At 45.7% G+C, this 21,964-nt stretch overlaps 1 protein-coding gene across 8 annotated transcripts in view; it reads right to left on the reverse strand.

The window, feature by feature from the left end:
- The window catches only part of CUX1 (cut like homeobox 1), a 376,257-nt gene that overhangs the window by 107,652 nt on the left and 246,641 nt on the right, over positions 1–21,964 (reverse strand). For all 8 annotated transcript variants that reach the window (XM_019646871.1, XM_019646870.1, XM_019646872.1 and 5 more), the window contains exon 9: positions 3,830–3,878. In XM_019646871.1, coding sequence (XP_019502416.1) covers positions 3,830–3,878 — 49 coding nt within the window. The remainder of the gene's footprint in view (positions 1–3,829; positions 3,879–21,964) is intronic.

The raw sequence follows: 21,964 nt of genomic DNA on the forward strand, positions 1-21,964 counted from the left end.
GACTGAGAGACGGAGCCACAGACAGGGTTTCATGTGGTTGCAGAGCGTACGGTTGTGGTTTCTTATTTCCCATGAAGTCTCAAAAGTTCTGAAACTTCATTGTCACCAATTAAGACAGTGAGTATTAACACAAGTGCCCTGAAGTTTAACAAACAGGCACAAGGAAGTCCCAGACCTAACAGACAGTTGGTCTCAGTCGGCCCTTCCACTTCTCCACAATAGAAACACAAGTTTTTATTGCGTTAGCAATAAAATAGAGCTTCAGGTCTCGGTAGAACATTCCGACTAGACACTTAGTGCAAAATAATGTTATATGCCAGTGAACTAGTAAATTGCCCCTCCTGGGAGTTCCCCTGCTGGGAAAGGCAGCCGAAGCAGACACCTGGCTGTGCCCGCGCCGATGGGCGGCTCCCTGTACCCTCCACCTGCCCAGCCCACCTCTGCCTCCTCTGCACTGGGACCGCCTCATCTCAGGCCCCTGTCATCCTTGCCCTGACGGATCACAACAGCTGCTTACGGCTCTCCTGGCTTCTGGGCTTTCCACTCCCATCCGTTCTCCAATGTTTAGCCAGAGGATCCTTCTAGAACTGCTTTACCCACCCAGAGCTCACCAGGCTCCTCTACGCCTGCCTGGAACAGTCCTCCTCACATCACCTGGGGGGTTGTTCCCCTTGTTGGGTCGTCCCTGTCTACCCGCTGAATCACCTAGCTCAGTCCCTCTTTCCGTTTACTCTGTGTCTGATCCTGTCTCCTGCTTTCAGTGGGGCTGGCTTGCATCTGCCTGCACAGCTCTGGTGACAGGGAGCTCCCTCCCACTGGTGGCAGCTCTGGGCACCTCTAGAGCCAGAATTGAGAGCAAGCTTCTCTCCCACCAGCCTCCACGCTTGGCCACGAAAAAGCCCGACCCCTTCCCCAGGCCAGTCCTGGGGACCTGTAAGGACAGAATGCATGACGTCCCCACCCTAGGCCTTCTCCTTAGTAAACTTTTAATGTCCCATGTTCCTGAAATTAGTCCTCTGGAACTGGTGTCAAATCCCTCTGTCTTCTTTCCCTGCTCCCCAAATATCAGGAATGTCCCCAAACCTCCTGGTGTCTGTGTTTGTGTTAGTGTCCCTTTCCTGTCCTGGCCATGGAGGGGACTCCGGATGCACTCTGGTACCCGCTCTCCTTACAGTGTGGTTTCCAGGATAAATTCTAATTCTCCGGGGATGGACTCATTGTTGCAGAATCACCACCTCCTTCGATCTAGAGACTATTTTCATTAATGCCGCCTGAGGTTGCATTCATTTCTTTTGGCAGCCACATCAGGCCATTAACTCACCCTGAGTCGTTGGTTAGAACTCTCCTGGGCCTCTCCCCACCCCCACCATGCTGGCATTTCCCTAGGGCAGGACTTTATAATTCTTCACCAAATCTGTGCTTCTTTAGCAACTCTAGAACGAACATTTATGTAAGCACCTACTTCTGACCCAGGCATTTTACCTCTAATCCTCAAAACAATCTTGCAAAGGAAGTACTAGTTATCATTCCCTCCCTCCCTTTCTCATTTAAAAACATTAAAAAAAAATTTTAATTATGGTAAAATAAACGTAACAAAGTTTACTATCATGACCACTTTTAAGTGTGTAGTTCAGTAGTGTTAAGCACACTTACATTGTTGTGCAACCAATCTCTACTTTTTCATCTTCCCAAACTAAAACTGTCCCCATTAAACGACTCCCGACCCCGCTCCCCTGGCACCCACCGTTCTCCTCTCTGCCTCTATGAATAACTACTCTAGGGACCTCCTATAGGTGAAATTGTACAGAGTTTGTCCTTTTGTGACTGGCTTATTTCTCTTAGCATAATGTCCTCAAAGTTCATCTTTTCTTTTAAAAAAGAGAAATGTAAGTAGTTAAGAGACTTGTCCAAGGCCACACAGCCAGGAAGTACCAAGTTGGGACCTGAATCAAGTTGTCACTTTGAAGGTGGCACCTTCCTCTATGGTCCTGCCTGGTGTCTCCTAGGAGTGAGACCCTCCCAAGTGGCCTTCAGTCCTTTGAAAAAATGCATCAACTCTGTCAGACTTCTTCAGTACCTGGGGGCTGCCCCGGAAACAGTCCACTTGATGTTCACAGAATAAGGTTCTTTGCTTAACAAGCCAGAGCTTACCCCACAGTGACATCAAAGGGGGAGGCACCCCCACAATTGGCCTGGGGGAGAGTGGATAGGTGAAAATTTGAGAATTGCAAATGGTAACTGTGTGACAGAGAAAGTTAACTCCTTCCAGTAACTACTTCTGAGTTCAGGTCTCTGCAAAGTTGAGCAGTGCTAACTGAGTAAAACAAAGGGACCAAAGTGAATTAGCTTAGCAAGTAAAGGTACTTAAGTGCTGAAGCCCCTCTGAGAGGCGAAGCAGCATTGCTTTACAGCAAGGAGCTGTGCAGACGGTGCACTTGGGAAACGAGACGGTCTGAAAGAGAGGCGAAGGGGGCCCCTGTTCTGCAGCGTCTTCCCCAGGGTACTGCTGAAGAGCACCGGCGCCAGTCCTGGCTCTGCAACCGCAACCGACTAGCCGCTGACCTCCTCATCTGTAAAGTGTGAATCCTAACAGCACTGATCTCAGTGGGTGGCAGTGTGGGTTAAGTGACTTTGTTCATTGATGTGTTTAGAACAGAGGCAGGCACAAAACCAGTTACTCAAGGATTGACAGCTTTTCCTACTATTACCAGGATAACTAACATAGAATGATGCTATCCCTACTGGGCACCTTCCATAGACCAGGCCCAGGGGCCTCAGTGGTGAGTCTGGGGGATGCAACCCGAAACCCACAAAGTTTTCATCAAAGAAAAAAGAAATCTAGATAGCTCCTAGGATTCCTCTTATTCATAAACTGACTTGCACATTTCAGTCAGACTTCAGCATGATTTTATCGGCCAAAGAATAGATAGGACACTCCTTCCTGAGCATCAGCCAGGGTCTGGGTAAGCAATGCCAGCGAGGCGCAGGTGTCCTGCAGAACTCTAGCAAGGCGGGACACAGAAGCCACAGAGCTAGGAAGCGCTTTCATCCCGTGGGGGGCTGTGCATGCTTGGACCACTGAGGCACACTGCTAAGCTTTCTTGTGCCCGTGGCTGCCCAGCTGTAACACTGAGTCGGGGGAGGCCAGAGCCTATGGCTTTCTGGGGCTGAGAAACATCACAGATCTGGCTGCTTCTACCCACAAATAACATAAATGGGGAGACCTCTTCCTTTCCCAAGCAGCAGCACCATTCGCTGAAGCAAAATGTTTTACTGTTCTACAGAGCCCTTGGGGCAGGGAAGGGTTCGGTAGGGTGGCTGAATTTTCCAGGCACCCAATACTGTGTGCCTGTTTTGTGCCTGGACACTGTGCTGGGTACTTCCTGAAAGGCGTCTGTGCCAACTAAGTACCAGCCAAGAGGGGGCTGTCAGCTGGGGGCCCCTTCCAGATAAGTGGCTTCAATTCAGTAGAAGGGAGTGATAAAGATAAAGACTCCTCTACAGCACAACTCGTCGGTATAAACCCTACAGCATAATGGCTGCCATGTGAACAGAGGCAGGTGTTTGAGAGATGGAATAAGAAGTCGTCACTTTGCTGTGGATGTTTACCAGGGGTGTCTGGGGCCACATCAAAGACTTTGCCGAGGAAATAATGCCTGCGACTTGTCTGTATTTCTCATGACATCAGGAAAAGTGTCAACATCGAGAGCTGTGCATAAAAAAATACGAGAATAATTGGCCTTCTAACTTAAGAAAGGAGCATTTCCCAAGAAGACAGAAACGACCACGCTATTGTGATTTTTATGCCTGAAGCCATCAAACATCCTACCTGGTTTGCTCTTTCAAGGTCCGTCATGATGATTTCAATCTCGTCGGCCCTAGGAGGTGAGAGGGAGAGAGCATATTAGTCAGCAGCAGGGCAGGCTCAGGGGTGCCCACGGCTCTGAGCTCAGCAGAAAGATCCACAGGCACACAGGCTGGGCAGAGTCCCCAGTGTCGGGTGGAGAGGGACCATATAGATCAGTAAGGGGGTACCGCTGCCCATCAGGAGGAGGTGGACTTGCATGGGAGTTGGGGAAGGTTGGCCTGCCTTTGAGGGGCTCCCAATTTCATCAGGGAGAAAGGGCAGCCATAAAAAGATAAAATACAGTGTCCTACCAAGAGACTGAATAGAGCTCTGAACAGAGTACTCTGGAAAAACAGGAGGTAGAGATGAATTCTCCTGGGGGAAGGGAATCTGAGGAGGCTTCAAAGGAAGTGACACGTGAACTGGGTTTTGAAGAGTGAGTAGAAGTTTGCAAGGACCAAGAAAACCACGAGAAGGTAGAGGGCAAGATGGGAATACAGGCTGGGGAACAACGTAGTCTGTCTATAAACCACCTGAGTTCACTGTCATCACTTGGCCTGCTCATATATAGGGAGTTTCCAGGTGCTTTTCTCCCCTCTTATTTTCTGTTTTGAAAGTACTTCCTTGAGTAATTTGAAGGCAATAATATGGTTCCAACATATAACATCATGAGAAAGAGGAATGCTGAGAATCCTATTGAGAAGGGCACGGTCAATTTCAAAAAATATCTATGGAAGGTTAGAACCAGACACCTGGGCAAGTCACTGCCCCAAATTCTGTAAGACAGGTCCTGATGATCACCCCAAGGCTGGCTGCAGCCGAGGAAGGTTTAGCATGCCCATGGAAGGTGGAATGGAATGGTATAGCCACAAATCCACTATGGGGTTCAGGGCCCACTCCTGCTGGGGCCCTCTGATTTCACACTCCACGTGAACTTGGGCTCTGCTGTTTACAGGACTCAGTCCCACCCCTCAGGGCTGTACACTTGGCTCTTCTACAGGGCGGCTCCTGACACCTCCCAACTTGGCCCACTACCCATCCCCTTGGCCCTGTGCTCTGACAACTCCCACCACTGTGGGCTGCTAAATAGCCTCGACCTGTGTGTGCTGCCTGCAGAGATCATCCTCTACTCCTGAAACCTCATCTCCTACTATGGCCCCCTCACCCAGCCTTCCCAGTAGCTCAATCTCAGGGAGTAGCACAAACCAGACTGTCCCCCTCCCTTCTGTGTGTCTTCTTTGCCCTCATCCCCGATGCTTGGCGTTGGGCTGGAGGCCAGAGTCCTGAATGCAGCCTGTCTTGCCAGCAAGGGGCCAGCCTGGGGTACCCGGATAGGCCAGACTGGAGGGTTCTTCTGTCCCTAAAACCTGCTTCTCTGGTCCTAACCAACTACCCTTAATATCGAGAGCTGGACAAACTATACTCAGGCCCTAGCTCGTAGGTTTTTGCTATTTGCTGCGCCCCAGGCTTTTCTAGCCTTTAGACACACACTGCGATTTGAGGCAATCTTATCAATTCCCAGCAGCCCGAGTGGGTAACAGATGCCTTGTGATCAGGTTCAAGGCTCATTGTATCTGTTTGAAATAGTATCCTGCTTTCAGATTGGTATGAGAAAAGTCCGAAACAACTCATAAAATGGCCTAGTTAAATGAAGCTATTTTTAGGATGACTTTGTGAAGAAAGCAGAGTCTCTGGAAGACAAACACCCCAACTGGGCCTCTGCAGAGAAATGCTGGGTGCAAGGGGGTGGGCCAGGGACGGCTTAAATTACGAAACATCTCACCGCATCATCTGAAATGGGAACCTCCAAGATTGCATAGAAAAACTGCTGCACCAAAGAAGATACTCTAATGACAACAAAGGGTAAGAAAATAATGAAGTATGTTAAGGGTCTGAAAGATGACAGAAAAGAATACCCGACAGTACAGAAAGCTGCTACCTTCACAACGTGCTGCAGTGCAAGCTTCGCTGGGCACAAGATGAAATAAACAGTGAACAAACTTTCCTTAAGGCAAACCACAACGTTTAAACAGTTTTGAACTTTAATCAGTTATTGATATGTATTTACAAAGTCCAGATATACACAGCAGACTTCCCTGGCTAACGGCATCATTCATTCCTTCCATGAATGTTTCTGACACCTGGGCAGGGCCTCCGGGGAGGGGACCTGGTGGCTCCTGCCAGGGCTGCATTATTTACAAGAGAAGGACGGAAATGCTTAGCTGCTGAGTACCCGAAACAAGATTTATAAGCCACGTCTCACTTCTCCTTGAGCAGATCAGGGGAGCTCTTGGCTGCAGAGCCTGGCTGTGGGTGGGAAGTGGCCTGGCTGAGTGAGCAGAGGTCCTAAGCACGTGTCTTGGTGAGGGTGTTTCCTAATCTCTCCTGCTGGGTCCTCACTGAGCCCTCCAATTTTCCTTTCATTCTGGCTAATTTATCTTCGTCATTTAAGTACTTCTTCTGCTCTGCTTGGGACTTCTATTATTTGGATATTGCTGGAACATCTACTTCCGTCCTCCACATCATTCAACCTTGCTTCATCCTTTCTTGCTGCCTTCTGGGTGGTTCCTCAGTTTGGCTCAACTGTAGCTGTACTCATCCTGTAATGTTATCTGTTCTCTTTGCTCCTATTTAGCTATTCTGTTCTTCATACCTGTTACTTCTGCCTCCTTCTTTTAAAAAGTATCCTTGCTTTTGCTTTACGCTGCTACTAACTTTCCTTGTTTCCTTGAGTACGTTTCTCATGGTTATTTTGTACTCGTGGCCCATCCATCTGGTTTGCATACATTGTTCACATACATTGTTGGGTCTGGGGGTCTGATTCCCAGAGAGTTCTCTTCGGGGGTCTAGCTGTTTTTCCTTCGGGGGGGGGTGTACCAGCTACTCTTTCTGGCAGTGTATTTGGGGGAGCACAGAGAGGCAGGTCTTGCTGTATGTCTCTCAGGATGAATTGAAAAAGTAAGGCACACAGCAGGCGTTCAATGTATTCTGCTGAGTGAAGGAAAGGGGGCGGGGGCAGGGCCCAGGCCCCAGAGGAGTTGCTGACAACTCCACCAGGAGGACCCTCTGATCAGAACTTCATCTTTAATTCTTCGGGAGTCCCCAGACTGGGGGTGTAGAGAGAAGGGGTAGAGGTGTGGCAGCCTGGGGGCTGCTGGCCCACCCGCACCTGTTTTTATCCACTCCTCTTGCCTTTGGCCAAGGGGATGGTATAGCGTCAGACACAAGTCAAGGCTAGACTGACAGGGGTTGCCAGGGGCCTGCCTTCCCCTAGAGGCTGGATCAGCAAGGCTGGGACCTGTGAGGCTGGGGAGTAATGTCCCAGTCCTGCCAGATTTAGGGGACCTGGGTGGACTTAAGAGCCTCCTCAGATAGTGAATGGTTTTGGATGCTCATTAATATACCTAATATCTAGAAAACTGTGCATCATTTCCAAAAGGTTTCAAGTCACTTATAAAGAATTAGTCACAATTAAACAGGAAGGTGCCTTCTCGACAGTGTGAGGCAATCCCTGGAAATGAATTTCAAGTTTTTCCATCTTGCGGTTGGTTTAACTTGGGTTACTAAGCAACCGTTAAACTGACCAAAATATTGAATGTGATAACAACTACTGTGCCTACCTTTCATTATGAGAACAACTCTCATATTTCCAAAGCTTTTAAAAACAATGACAACGCTGAGCTCTGCTGGTAAAGAGCAGGGCTATTCAACACCAGGTATCCCAATGCCAGCAGGGCCCAGAGGGGCTGCAGTTCCCATTCACAGAAAGGACCAGAAACCTCAGAAGAACCAGGGACACAGCGGGCAAGGAAAAATTCAGATTATTATTTCAAAGTCTGCAGTCTTGTGATTCTTTTTTCAAGGGGCACACTTTTTAAAAGGTCAAAAATATAACTAGAAAGGCATTTACATGTGACCAGGGCTTCTGAAGATGTGAAGTACAGCCACTGGCACCTGCGGACCAGGACCAAGATGGCAAGGTCTTTGACCGTCCTTAGAGCACGTCTGCCACTGAGTCTGTTCCATCCACTTCTCTCCAAACTGCTGCCCCCGCCCGCTCAACAAATTAATTCTCCCAGACAAACTGCCCACAATAAGTAATATGAAAACACCCAGAGGTTAATACTACGACTATAAATGTTATCTGAAAAGTGCAGTAATGAGTGAAATGACATGTGCTTTCATGGCCTGAGCGTCAACAACATTCTGAAGGTTTTTCATTCTTTTCATTTTGAAGGCTCAACAACCACATCAGGATCTGGGGCCTAACATTAGACTAAAATCATTTATTTCCCAAAGTCCGTAATAACCACACGTATTGTTTGCTCAGCAAAACCATTTATTATAAAAATCTAGTTCTCTCACCTTTTTACGAGTTGACAAAACAGCTCTCGCTGATCTATTAACCTGCAATACTGCATTAAGCCCTGCTCCAACTTCTAACAGCGGATAATTTCAGCGTGGCCTAGAATATGGAGTTCATTCAGTCGGTTCCCTACAGATCATTTGAGGGTATTCTCTGCATTAGCACACAATTTTTAGGAAGAACTTAAAAAGACTTGGTCAAGGTCGATGGAAGGGAAATTATATCCACACTAGAAACCCTGTGTTTACTCTGACACTAGCCTCCTGAGTGCTAAGGGATGGCAACAGGGCAAGGCTGGTGCATATTTCAATACCCAAACACTCATGCTGCCACCAGGAGCTGTTCAAACAAACTATATCTACAAGCAGTGAAAGAAGAAGCATCTGTGGCAGCCTTCAAAGATCAGTGTGTCTTCTTGGACCCAAGTCAGAAGCCAACAATCTCAATACTAGATTGCAAAGCTCTAGGGTATCAAAAGAAGAAATAGCTAAAGATTAATTCTCTCTGCTTTAAAAAAAAAAAAAGCTTCAGTCTGCTTAATAAAGTGAAAACTCCCCCCTCTACCTGGATGCTGCGTTTGATTGCCTCCACTGTTAGGAAGGAGGGTGGCTTTCCTGACAACTCGGACACCAGGCCAGGCTCTCTCAGCACGAGGAGGTGGAGGAGACACAGAAGTGGGACTACTGGGCCGGCATCGGAAGGAGCAGGTAGGAAACAGAGATGGCCAGATGCTGAGGGAGGTGCTTGGCTACGGGTCTGGAATTCCCTTAAATGGGGGTCGGGGGTCCTCAGGTGAGGTACCTCCCCCTACCTCCAAACAGGCACAGGGATGAGGAACTGGGCACAGTGCAGAAGCCTGATCTCACCGCGAGGGAAGGCTGGTCTGTAGCCCCATGTAAGAGCCAGGGCAGGACTGTACCAGGGGGAGGTGGCACTGTGCCCTCTTCTCAAACGGGTACTGGCCCGCCCTAATGGGTGTGGGTCGCAGGCTGGCACGAGGGTGGGGGGCAGTCTCTGCTCAATAATGCCTACTAAGCACCTACTACGTGCCACAGGTGGTGGGAAAACAAATGTCCCAGGTGGAGTTGGCAGTGCACAAATAGCACCGGATGTAAAGGGGGCAGGGACCCTGCTACTGCCTTCTCAGTGGTGGGCGGAGGGCGGTGAAGAGACCCAAGTAATTTCGGTATAGTGACAGCCCAGAATGAGGAACAAAGGGCTTTGCAAACACAAGGATGAAGATGAGTCTGCTGGGCAGAGGGAGGAACAACCTCCTGAACAGAGAAGGAAAGCACACCGCGGTGGGTGCCTGTTCATTTCAGCGACAGCTTTGCGGTTGCTCTCTGGGGCTTTCATGGCACCTGTGCCCTCATCTGCACATAATGACAGGTAGCCTCTTCCTGCCCCCTTTGTGCGTCATCCTATTTCTTTCTCTTGGATGACAGCAGAACCTCATCACGGAGTGAAGGTGGCAGGCAGGATCCTGTCCAGTGTCTGACTTCAAGGGCGATGCAGCCCAAGTTTCACCGTTAAGCAGGTTCCTGATTTTGGACTTTAAATATATGTTTTTATTTTGTTAATGAAATATCCAACTGTTCCTATTTTATTAAGACTTTTCAATAAAAGATGGATATTGATTTCATTAAGTACCTTTTAAGCATTTATGGAGCTAATTAAATGGTTTTTCTCCTCTGACCCGCTAAAATGGTAAATTACACTGAACAGTTATTTGCCCCGTTTGGTTGTGGTATAGTACATATTTAATGTGCTCTTGAATTCTATTTGCTAATATTTTGTTTAGTATTTTTTCATAAATATTTATATGTGAGACTGGCCTTTCCTTTGTCTTATCTTTGTCAGATGAAGTCATAAAAAATACCTTTAAAGCATGTCCTCTCTGCAAAATGAGTTATCACAGATTTGACAATATTCCTCTTAAAAAACTTGAACCTGTATCCCACCTGACAGTCTAAAATGCCCTCACCTGCAGGTGAGCCCTGCGGTGTCTATACCCATGCAAAGGTCCCCTAGGACACCTCCCTCTGTCACTCCCGGCCTGCATCTCTCAACACTTCCTCTCCCATGAGGTCTGCGGCCTCTTCAGCCTGGACTGGTCCTTCTCTCCCCAGCATCCCCGTGGGGTTAGTGTCCAAATCCAGTCTGCCTTAGATGACTTGGTGGATCCTAGGAGCTCCTGTGGGCTCCCTCCCTCCCAGTTAGACCACAGTGTCTTTTGGGTCAGGATCCTCTCATTCCCACTATGGGCCTGGATCCTGCAGAAAGGCAGAGAGGGTCAACAGCCGATTACAGAAAGACCTCCCGTAAACACCTCAGCTCCTCATCCAGCTTTATTTCCCACTCATCAAACAACCTAGGCTTCCACACAAAGGGGCCTAAGTGCAGAGCTGCTTCCTCATTAGTGCCATTGTGCTGGGGTTTATTTTGTTTCTCACAGATGTGTTTTTTACAGGCTATTAGTGACATGCATCCCATGTAAATTTCCTTTTGCAGCTCAATCAACACTCTGTTTCTTTAGTCCTACTCTGTTCCCTGAAACCACCATGCTTGTCCCCATGGCTGCCTCTCTGCTGAGGTCTCCACAGGCAGCTGCTGTCACCACCCAGGTCTCAGGTCTAGCGGCCATTTTCCGAAAGGTCTCCTGGTAGCCCCCTCTCCAAAGTCCACTCGTTTTATTTTTATTGCACTTATTATTCCTGTCTCAGAGCATCTTGTTCATATATTGATTCACTGCTCTAATCCCAGAGAACACAGCAGGTGCTCATTAAATACTGGTTGAGAAATATGCAAACTAACATCTGTGCTACTTGAAGTCCACTCTGCCCCGGACAGGCGACAATTCACTGGTTGGGTTTCTAACAAGCAGAAAGTGCAAGGCTATCTTCCCAAATTGTAGATATGACTTTTAAGGAAAGAGTCTCTAAGTCATTTTTGCAAAGGGGAAATAATTTACTTTTCACAGCCTTTGAAAAAGAGGGCAACACTTTCCTTGGGAAAAAAGTACGTAAAGACCCAGTTAGGCTCCCTTTTGTCCACGGACTGTGAGCTCCTGGAGGGTAGGGCAGTTGGCTTGGCTCACCGTGTACCCTCGTGCCCAGCACCGAGCTGGGCACAAACTGGGTCTCAGCAAACTCCGATTGGGAGTGAAGTAGGAAGGAGAGAAGGAGAAAGTGTTATTTGAGGAAAGGTTTTCTTGATAACCTTCCTCTGTATGACCAGCCCTATCTTTCATATTCCAGCAGGGATAAGTCACTTCTGCTTTGGCAGGAATGGAGGGCAGAAGTGAAGCTGCCTGGCATCCTTTCATCAAACATGTCACTCCTGAGTGGCCCCACCCCTCCCTGGTCAAATCCATGGCCTGGGTAGAGAAACACTGGGAGAGTCTGACCCCTAAGGATAACTTTCCGGAAATTGTGACTTTTATTCTTGTTGGAATTGAGACCGACGAGAGATAGTTCAATGGCCAGAATGTCACCTCTGCCTGCTCAGAAATTAACCACAATTTGTTCATTTTTAGACCATCATATTAAATTTAAATGATACAACAAGAACAATTAAAATCAATTTTTGTTAAGCTTCATCTTTTTAATCTCGAATGGGAAGAAAATTTTCCTTCTTGCTGCACTATTTAGCTGACTTGTTTATAAGAAATGATTTAAATAAACCGTCCTTTAGTTTAATAGGAGTCTAGCTGACAAGCAAGTGGCCTGCTACAGCCCACGTGAGGTTAGCTTTCCACCTCTGCCAAACCAACAGGCGGCTCCAGGAGTTGGCCACTCACCAGAAGAGTATGACCCTCAGTCTGATCAGAAGCAGCCTGTGACCATCACTCAGGCTTCTGTCTTTTCTAGGCAGGGACAGTTGTGGCTGCAGAATTAGGCTACGAGGTTGCATAATTCATTCTGCTTCTGCTACTGAGACCATCCTAAGCCTCTTGGGGTAAGCATCTGGATTAATCTTTAGATGCTCTTGGCGAGTTCTAACACTGTTGCTCTATAAACAATGGGGAGTGGGTTGGGTGTGAAAATCCAATTCTTTCCTTAAATCACGTCCCATGGGCTCACAAGTAGGAAGGAGTGACTGGAGATGAACTCAGGGAAACTGTGGTCAAGAGTACGGCTGGCTCAGCAAACGGGACCTGAGTTCTTCCCCACTACCTTAGTCATTTGACCTTGAACAGGCCTTGGAGCTCGACAGCCATTGATTGGCACAGGAAGAATAATACAGCCTTTCTCAAAGAATTTAGCATGGGGATAACATAAGAACACTGATGGAGTGGAAAAGGACTTCATAAGCCACAAAGACCCCAAGCACACGTTCATTATTACTGCTGCATGTGAAAATCAAGAGCTTTCTCTTCTGGTCACAGCTCATTTTCAATACCTGAGACTATTAGAAGAGAACCACAACCACCCATGAAGTGGCCTTTGCCAAAAGTTTCCAGCCTGAATCTGAACAAGCCTCTAGATTCAACTACAAACTTCCAGGGATTACAGAGGAGATAAGAACACGCTCAATCACACCTGGGGATGCTGTCGGCAACACTCAGGCTATGGGAAACGCTTCAGGACAAATAAGTCGGTTCTCGCACAAATAAATTGCAAAGAAAAGAAAAAGAGATGGAGAAGAATCTATAAATTGAATGAAACTTAAAGGCATACCAACCAACTGCACTGTGTGGATCTTATTTGGATCATGATTCAAACAAATTTATAAAATAAAACCATTTATAGTGTTTAAGAGTAGCTATAAATTTAAGTATCAATGATATTAAGAAATCATTGTTTGATGTGATAATAGTATTGTACCTATATGAAAAAAAAAAGAGTCCTTATTATGAGGATCTACATGCTAAAATATTCAGAGGTAGAATGAAAGGATTCTGGAAGCAGTTTCAAGATCAAATTGGGGGTGGGGACAGGTAAGACAGCATCGGCCATGAACAGGGTGGCAGGAACTGTACCCGAAACATCTAGGGGTCTGTCCTCTGTTGTACGTTGGAAACTTAACATAATGAACAGTGAACAAAAAAAGGATAAGGTGATAAGAAAGCAAAGACCATCATCATAGTTTTGCATCCCTCCACCACTTGTCAACTGTCGAGTCTGTACTGATGTTGACTGCCATACTCCGTTTGTACAGAAATGAGAGATGAGCACGGAATCACTGGGAGGAGGCTGCAGTGAGGCCCCGGGGGAGGAACACAGGTTACAGACGGCCGTGCCTTGCTGCAAGTCCAGCTCTGCCTGAGACTCAGCACTTGGTCAAGACAGTTAACCTCTCAGAATGTCAATTTCTTCACTCATCAAAGGGGAGAAAAAAAGCCTGCATGAAAAGAAACTCTCAGTAAGAAGTATGTGTCTGAAAACTCATATATAGATATTTTCTTTGATATAGAAAAAGACTGTTGAGAACCGAGAGTGGGGAGAAAAAGGATTCTTGGAGGGGACACCCAAGTCCCATCCTTCGTCCTACCAGGAAAGGGGCTCTCAGGAGCTGCCCCATGTGGGCAATGGAGGAAACCGAGGCTCCCCCACCCACCTTTCACCAGGCGCCTCTGTCCCCTGGGAGCTTGCAGGCTGTTCCAGCAATCTTCGGCCGAGAATACCACCAGCTGGACTGTGGACCCAGGTTGCTCCTTCTTTAATTTGGGATTTAAAAAAAAATGTTTTGGAAGGGCTGTTCTGCCATCTATAAATATATATTTGTAAAGTCTCCTTCGCGTAGTTAGTGTAAAATTGGTCAGCACGTCTATGCAGGGGCTGGGGCAGCACTTGCTCCATTTGAGTGTCTGCTCTCTTGGAAGCGCCTTTCTGGCTGTTTCCCTCCCCGTTCGCTTTACCCTGAGAACACCCTGCCCACAGCCAACAGGTGCTGACCAAGCTGCTCAGAGCACTGATCCAATTCCGGGCATCGCACTTCCTTCTCCTGTAGCATGCAGAGGAGGTGCCGCTGGCAGGAACCGCAGACGTGCAGGAGAAGCTGCTCAGGTGTTACAGGCGGGGAAACTGAGGCCCAGGGTGGAATGGTGACAAAGGAGCTCAGGGCCACAGTGAGCAGCTGCTCTAGGGTAAGAACGCTGCTTTTTCTTCCCAAATGTAAGGGGTTCTAATTACCCCCTTCCTCCCCTAAGTACTACTTGGTAGGAACTGTTAAGAAAAGGTTTGGTGGCAGAGAAGCTAAAACCAAGAATAAAAAAAGCTCTCCCACTGCATACCAGTGATTCCTCTCAGCTCCCCTTCTCCCCTGTCCTTACCTCCAAGCCCAAGGCCAAGGCCGACTTCCTGAGCCCTGGGCCCCTGTCTGGAGGCTCAGGCTGTTCTCCTCCCAACACACCCACACCAGCGCCTTCCGACCACACAGCCCCTTAAACCTAACGCTCCTTCTAAACCTTGCTCTTCACCTGGTCCTTCTTCAGCAAATTAAATGCTCAGCTCACCTGTGGCTCCGGAGGCCACAACCCCCCAGCCCCAACTGCCCTACACTTAAGTCAGGCTGTGGTTTTCTTCACCCTGCAGGACTGGGAAGTGTCACTGGAGAACCAGGCAGTGAAGGCGGCAGCACATTCAAAGGAAAGATGGCATCCTTCCTCTTCCTCTTACTGGCACCAAACGTCTGCATTTCGCAGCAAGTGCCTTTTTTAGGGCAACTTGAAAATGAATAATTCAGCGGTTCCTATTCTACTTGTGAAGTGTTAGACAAATAACTCAGACGGGGCCAGACTTGCTGGCCCCATGAAGACCGTCCCTTCCCTTCATGCTGACATCATCGGACTTGGCCATGAATCTTTAAGAACACCCTCCATCCTGTCTAATCACTAAAATACCACAAAGGAAGTTCACAATCCTCAGACATAGGGAAAAAAATAGAAAGGTTAATTGCAACATAAAGTTTTCCTTCGCAGTCAAGCAAACTACAATACATCAGGGCATCACAGCAATACTGCACGCTTTAAAAATCCTACGCATGGAATGTCTTAGTCACATCAGGTTATGAAGTAGCTGAACTTTTTATGCAAATCCAAGCCTTAAAAGTATCGTCCTCATGGAGCTCTACCCTTGAACTCCTGGGCTCCAACTCTAGTAGCCTTACTGATTCTGTGTCTTGTGTTAAAGTCACCTTGAATATTTTTTAGAAGTAGGTGTGATGAAAAGTTTAAGTTAAACAAACAAACAAACAAACCACCTTTCCAGTTTTATTACAGAATTCATTTTGGAAGAATTCAATTTACTTGTTGAACAAGCCAAACTCTCTTTCATATGTTCATGGTTGGAAAATGTCAGCTGATACGATCTTGAGGCCTCTTCATCAAGAAGACACATAGAGCAGATAACTAACTGCCTTATAGCTCAGCGAGGCTTGTGATTATTGATATATAATGTCAGTGTCATTCTGGACAAAAAATGGGACTCAGTCACTTTTCAAAGTACAGAGGAGGTGCTCCCAGGTTTAACCCTTAGAGAAGGACCCCGGTTACCCAGGTGATACATGTCTGAGTTTAGTAAAAGTTAAACAATGTGACGACAAGAATGTCTATACCTCAACTTTGTGAAAAATGTTTACCATATGCTAGGGAATAAAGGACTCGTCACTCGTTGATAATCCTGCTAAACAGTAGTAGCTGCTTTGTGAAGGCAGTGGAAAATGGTTGAAAAATCCAAATAACTTTAAAGAACGCACCAGTGGGAATTTGTAGGTTCAGAGCATTTTATAAAGGATTGCATCTCATTGCAGAGGGAAGTGCCAAGGTTAATAACGTAGGGAAGTGTAATTCGCTGCTGTGCTTGACATATAATGTAATAACAGTACAGTGCGGTGAGAGAATTTAAAATAAATACATGGTTTCTTTTGAAGGTGTCAGAAGGGCTCAATGGTTGTGCATCTGACAGTGAATTTCAGTAATGAGAGGAGACAGGGCAGGGCTGGACTGGAGAATCAGGACAGGCAGAGTCAATTAATCTTTTCGGTCCATTTTCCTTAAATAGATCAGGAAGTTTATGACAGAGATACTGTGAATTAGAAGAAAAAAGTATCAACAAAGAAGAAAAATGTAAGTTAAGAGAAGAGTTATGTCAGTAAATGTAAGCAGGACAAATTCACCTAAAAAAAATAAAATGCGTATTTGAAGAAAACCCCAAAGCTAACAAAATGTAGTAGAAACACACTTCAAAGGCAAAGACTGACTAGATTTTTAAAAAGGCTAAGGTAAGGCTTTCAGCCACACTAGACAATGTCATATGTAGAAAAATAACATTACGGAGAAATAAGTCATACCCAAAGGCACAGTAAGTAAATAAAGCACTACAAGCCTGAACTTGTCTTCAATCCTAAAGCAAAAAAAAAACCCTATAAAATATGTAATATAAAAATGTAAAGAAATGGAATATACAGAAGTGTAATCCTACTAGAAAACATACTACACTGCTCGGAGAATATGACATTTAAGGGGTTCCAATGACATGGAATCTGAAAACCAGGCCGCAGCTGAATTTAAATGGGGGGAGTGACTAGAGCGCTTGATTAACGTGAACAGGACACTTAAAACCATTATTCTTCTTCACAGAGAAATAAGAGAGATGCTTCTTTTAAAAACAGGGATGAAAGAAGAGGATCAGATGTTCTGGCTGTCACAAAAGGGCCAAATTCACTACTTGTAGGTAAGATGGTCTCATGCTCATCAAACCCAAAACATTCAGGTGAGCAAATGAACAGAGATGACCCACGAATTCAGCCAAGCCCCATGTTTCTGGTAAAGACAAGAAAGCAATAAAATCCCATAGATCACTAATAAATATCCAGAAAATGAAATATAATATCTATCTCATCTATAACAGGGATGCAAATATTAAACATGTCGGAATTAAAATAACATGGTATCAATTCCAGCTATAGAAAACTGAATTACAAAATACAAGTGGCAAAGAAAGCTAATGGTAATATTTCTTATTTGCAGTTGCATAAAAAAAAAATTATTTTCCAAGTTGACTTATAAAACTTAATAAAATGACAAGATGCATAAAGGAAAATCAGTTATGTCAGTTGTAATTGAAAAATAAAAAAATATTAAAAAAAAGAAAAATTGGCTGACCAAAGTACTAAAAGTTTTTTCTTTTTAAGACAAATGAACAAAAACCCTCAACAGCAGCAAACTAGTTGCACAAGATATCAAAATAGAAAACAATGAGATAGTATCAAAACAGTATGGTACTAATTAAAATGAACAGTTAGATCAACGGAATGAAATTTCAGACAGAAATCCAGAGAGATATGTAATTATTTACATCTGATTTGTCAAATGTTAAACAGTAAAAGAAGGAATCATCAATACTACCGAGCAAACTGGGTATTAAAAAGAATAATAATACATAGACATATGTATATCTTACCTTATATGCTATAATAAATTCCAGACAGGTTAAAGATATAATAAATCATAAAAAAAGTAGTAAGAAAATGGATTCAGAAGGAAAGACCATTTTCTACTATTGAGACCATATTAAAAATGATTAATGATAAGGTTGATGGGCTCTATCATATATATATTATAGTTTAATTACATATATATAATACTTCTGGACAATGAAAACCACTAAAACACACATGAAAAGTAAAAGTAATGATAAATGTGAGTGGGTAGTTAAAATCCAGAACACAGATACAATTACTACTCAAATCCCACTGTACCCATGTTCAAAGAACACAGGAAACACACAGAGTAAAGAAGCAGATGAGAAAAGGCTGAGTTTTGTGCTAATAAGTATCAAGTTAAAAATCTATGAGGTTCCACCCAGCACGGCAGAGAGAACAGCAGAAGTCACAGCAGCTCAAGATTCACTTTCTGGATTTGGCAGAGATCTGAGACAAATTTGTTCCCCAGGCCAGACTGGAGCTGGCCCTGGGTTTAACATCTGAAATTTGGGGTGGGGGCAGGGAGAGAGACCCCAGCACCTGCTGCTGTTGTTGTAATGGGTTCATCCCTCCGCCAAGCAACTAAGGAGCCTCGAAACAGCATCTCTTTTGCCCTAATGATCTCTCTTCCTGAAAAATGCTTTAAGGAATTATCTTTCTAAACAAAAAATCATTATGAAAAACCAAAATAACCCAAATGCCCGTAAATTAAGAATGGTTACATAAATTGTAATTTAAGAGAAGAAAATAATATTTTGCCATCAAAATGACAATTCAGCAGCTAAACAGGTATTATAAAAACTGTATGAAATCATGTCAAGCCAAAAGAATCAAGTATAGCACACAAAGTTGACTGCCCTGAGCTTGTCCAGTGAGAACAGTGATGTACTTACACTTGTACACACAGATGTGTGCACCTGAATTAGTAAACACGTGTGTTCTTGATAACAGCACTAGTGTGGTAGTAACAAAACACTTCTCAATTTTGTTTTTTTCCTATGAAGATGGCTAATTATTTAATAGCGAACAGCAGAGACAGATTCAGTGGAAGTCCACTTGCATTCATGGTAGCCGCTAGCTTTCAAATGGGAGCCAGACTGGAGGGTATCGGAGGTATTAGTGGTGATGGTGGCTGCTAACACTGCCTGAACCCTGCCATAGGCACCACTGAGCACTTTATGCCTACTGACTCCCTGGAACACATGGCAGGCAGACACGGTCACAGAACACGAAACCCAGGCCAGGACAGGGTAAGCCACTCACCCAAAGATCTGCTGTTCAATGGAAAACAGAGCCAGGTAAGCCCCAAATTTGGCCCCTGTGCACTCTACTTTCTCTCCACGGGGCTTGGAAGTATGTTTAACTAAAGTCTCCTCTTTAAATTGCTTTAAAGATACACACATTCACAAAGATGGCTCAAAAGGGCTTTTTTTTAAAACCCTGGTGATTGTGAGCTAGAGACATCGAACTACTGGGTTGTCGGAAAAGTCATGACGCATTTTTGCAACGAAAAACATAGAAAAAATACATCATGACCTTTCCAACAGCCCAATATATATATATGAGTGATTCTATTGTACATACAGCCTCTGTGGAAACTGCCTGAAAAGAGGTGGGTCCTGATGGCTAACCCGGTTACGTCAGACTCATCAATGTAAAGGCTACAGAAGGACTAAGTAAGTTCTAATTTAACCTGATGTTCACAATTCAGAAAAGGGTACAGAAAAGGGAAAGAGTGCCTCTCTTCCCTGTCCCCGGATCTCCTTCTGGAGATTTATTTTTGCACTTACAAGCAGACATAGCACACTAAACACAAGGTTTGCTTTTTTCACTTAATTACATAAGTTGAAGATCTTTCCATACTAGTATATAAGAAGCTTCTGCATTCATTTCTTGAAGAGTAATACATGAAGGCAGACTAACTTAGCAATCAAAGCTCAGGTAAATTCTAGAAGACCAGAAGCAGAAGGACCTGAGCGGTCTTCACTGGGCCCTGCCCTGCCCAGCCCCTCACACAACTTTGGAGGCACTTGGACGGTGGGGCTCTCAAGATATGGCTCTTAATATATGCTAACATTCCAAGAATTGTGCTCTTTAGACCTTTTGGGGAGGGGTGGGACATGATGGCTGTGAGAGTCCTAAAGGCAATGACATCAGATGATGTGGAGGGATGTCCACACATTCTGACACCCTGACTCACGGATTATTCAAACACTGACGAACATCATGCTGTGTGCTGGATGCGGTCACAGACCCCTGGGACCCAGACATGAGGAACTCCCGATCTGGTGCGGCAGGTGAGATAATCAGATATGCACGTCTGACACATGCAGTGGCCCTAGAGAGCACAGGCCCGTCTGAGCACAGGGACAGAGATGGGGGCTCCAGGAGAGCCAAAAGGACAGTGCTGTCCTTTTCTCCATATTTGGACAACTCTTTCCTTAAACCAAGAATCAGTGCTCAAACAAAAAACTGCACCAGAGTTTTCCAAGGTGTGGTCACCAGACCCCACGCACGTGTGGAGGGCTGCAGAGCCCTGGGCCCCACTTCAGACCCACTGAGTCAGGGTGCGGCCCAGGGATCTCATTTTTAACCAATGCTCCGAGCAATTAAGACTCAAGTTCAGGAATCACTGACCTGTGTGATGAGAGCAACTTCTGGAGTTGAGGCTGGAGCTAGAACTGATCATTTTAAAGTGTCCACAGTCACAGATGTGCTTAGCTTCCCACTGGCACATATATCCTTGCCCTCCTAGGAGACCATCTGGACCTACCCTGCCGACATTTTCTGATCTAAATGAATTAGGGGAGTTCTCCATTTCAGCACGAGGCTTCTCACACAGGGGAGGGTCCAAAGTTCCCTCTCATTTAAAATAATCTATGAGTAAATACCCATATTATAAAACAAATAGCAGAGTAAGCACACATGGGTTTGATTTAATAACCATACAAAACGGAGGCCCTACCACAGGCTTTTACATTTAATTTTCAATTAAGTGGCTTTCCCTGAACATCCATTTAAGGCAGCAACTCTCTTCCCCTGACCCTCCTCCCCCATCTCCCCCATCTCCCCCTTCTTTTAACTTGCTTTAATTTTCTTGGCAGCATTTGACACACCTGAACTTTTACTGTGTGGCAATCTGCGTATTTGCTTAGCAATTGCCTCCAGGAAGGCAGGAACTTTGTTTTCATTCATTCAACCAACATTTTCTATTAACCCTATTCTAGGCCCTGGGGATACAGTGGTGAACAAGATAAGACTCAGGGAACTTAGAGTCTAGTGGGTAGACAGAGACCTGCGAGTCAGGAAATATAGGGTGTGTCATAGGGAAAGAAACAAAGTGGGAAAGGAGGCCGAGCACAGCGGTCTACAGGCCACCACGGATCCGCCTTGGATTCCTAGAGAATTGGAAGGGAAGCTGTCTGTAAGGAAGAAGGAAGTTATGGGGGATAATGGTTCACTTGGGTCTGAGACGCCTATGGTAGAATTGTCCAGTAAGGAGCTGAAAACACAGAGCTTTCTCTACTGGGGTAGTACTTTTCCCCATCTCTTTGTAAGGTCTCTCTGTGTCTCTCTCTTCCCTCTCCTTCTCCCTAGATAAGTGGGAGCCATTTCAGGGTTCTGCGAGGACTGTCATTACCAGCTTACAATGTGAGGGGGCTCACTTTGGCTGCTGTTTTGCCAGGTTTGATGGGAAAGAGCAGAAGTTTGGTTTTGTCTGGGTGACGCTTGAGATGTCTAAGGACAGCTGGTGGTGAGGGGAGAGGCACAACTGTGGGAGCCATCAGCATAGAGATGGAATTTAAAGTTGTGGCAGGGAGTGAACCTCCTAGGGAATGAGGTGAGCAAGTGCAAAGACTGGGCCCTGAGATACTGAGGCACCACCAGTGCCCGCAACAGTGCCAAACACACAACAGGCACTCAGTACTTACTGAAGGAATGGATGGATGTGCGAATGGCCTCCATCTTTATGAGAGAAATGGTCCTTAGCTTAGACTGAAAGTACATTTATGCCTTCCATTCATTGTCAAAATCAGCGACAGATTTTCGGATGCAGGATCTTTTACTGTGGCTTACTTAAATTCATGCCCCATGTTATGCTAATGGCGTATGCTGCTCAACATAATGGGCTTCGCTGGGCTGAAGCCTAAATTCCCATGATGCTTCACACAGGTGTCTAGGTGTGTGAGGTGCAGCCCCAACGGGACAAGCAGGAGTCCTCTGTCCATGGTGGAGGGGTTTATTCGGCACAACGGGCAGTGGACAGGTACCTGCCCCTGCCCAGCTCCAGCCCCAAATGTTTCATCCCCAGAAGAGTGGGTTTT

This window comes from Hipposideros armiger, unplaced genomic scaffold (genome assembly GCF_001890085.2).
Source record: "Hipposideros armiger isolate ML-2016 unplaced genomic scaffold, ASM189008v1 scaffold_107, whole genome shotgun sequence".
NCBI classification, from domain to species: Eukaryota; Metazoa; Chordata; class Mammalia; order Chiroptera; family Hipposideridae; genus Hipposideros; species Hipposideros armiger.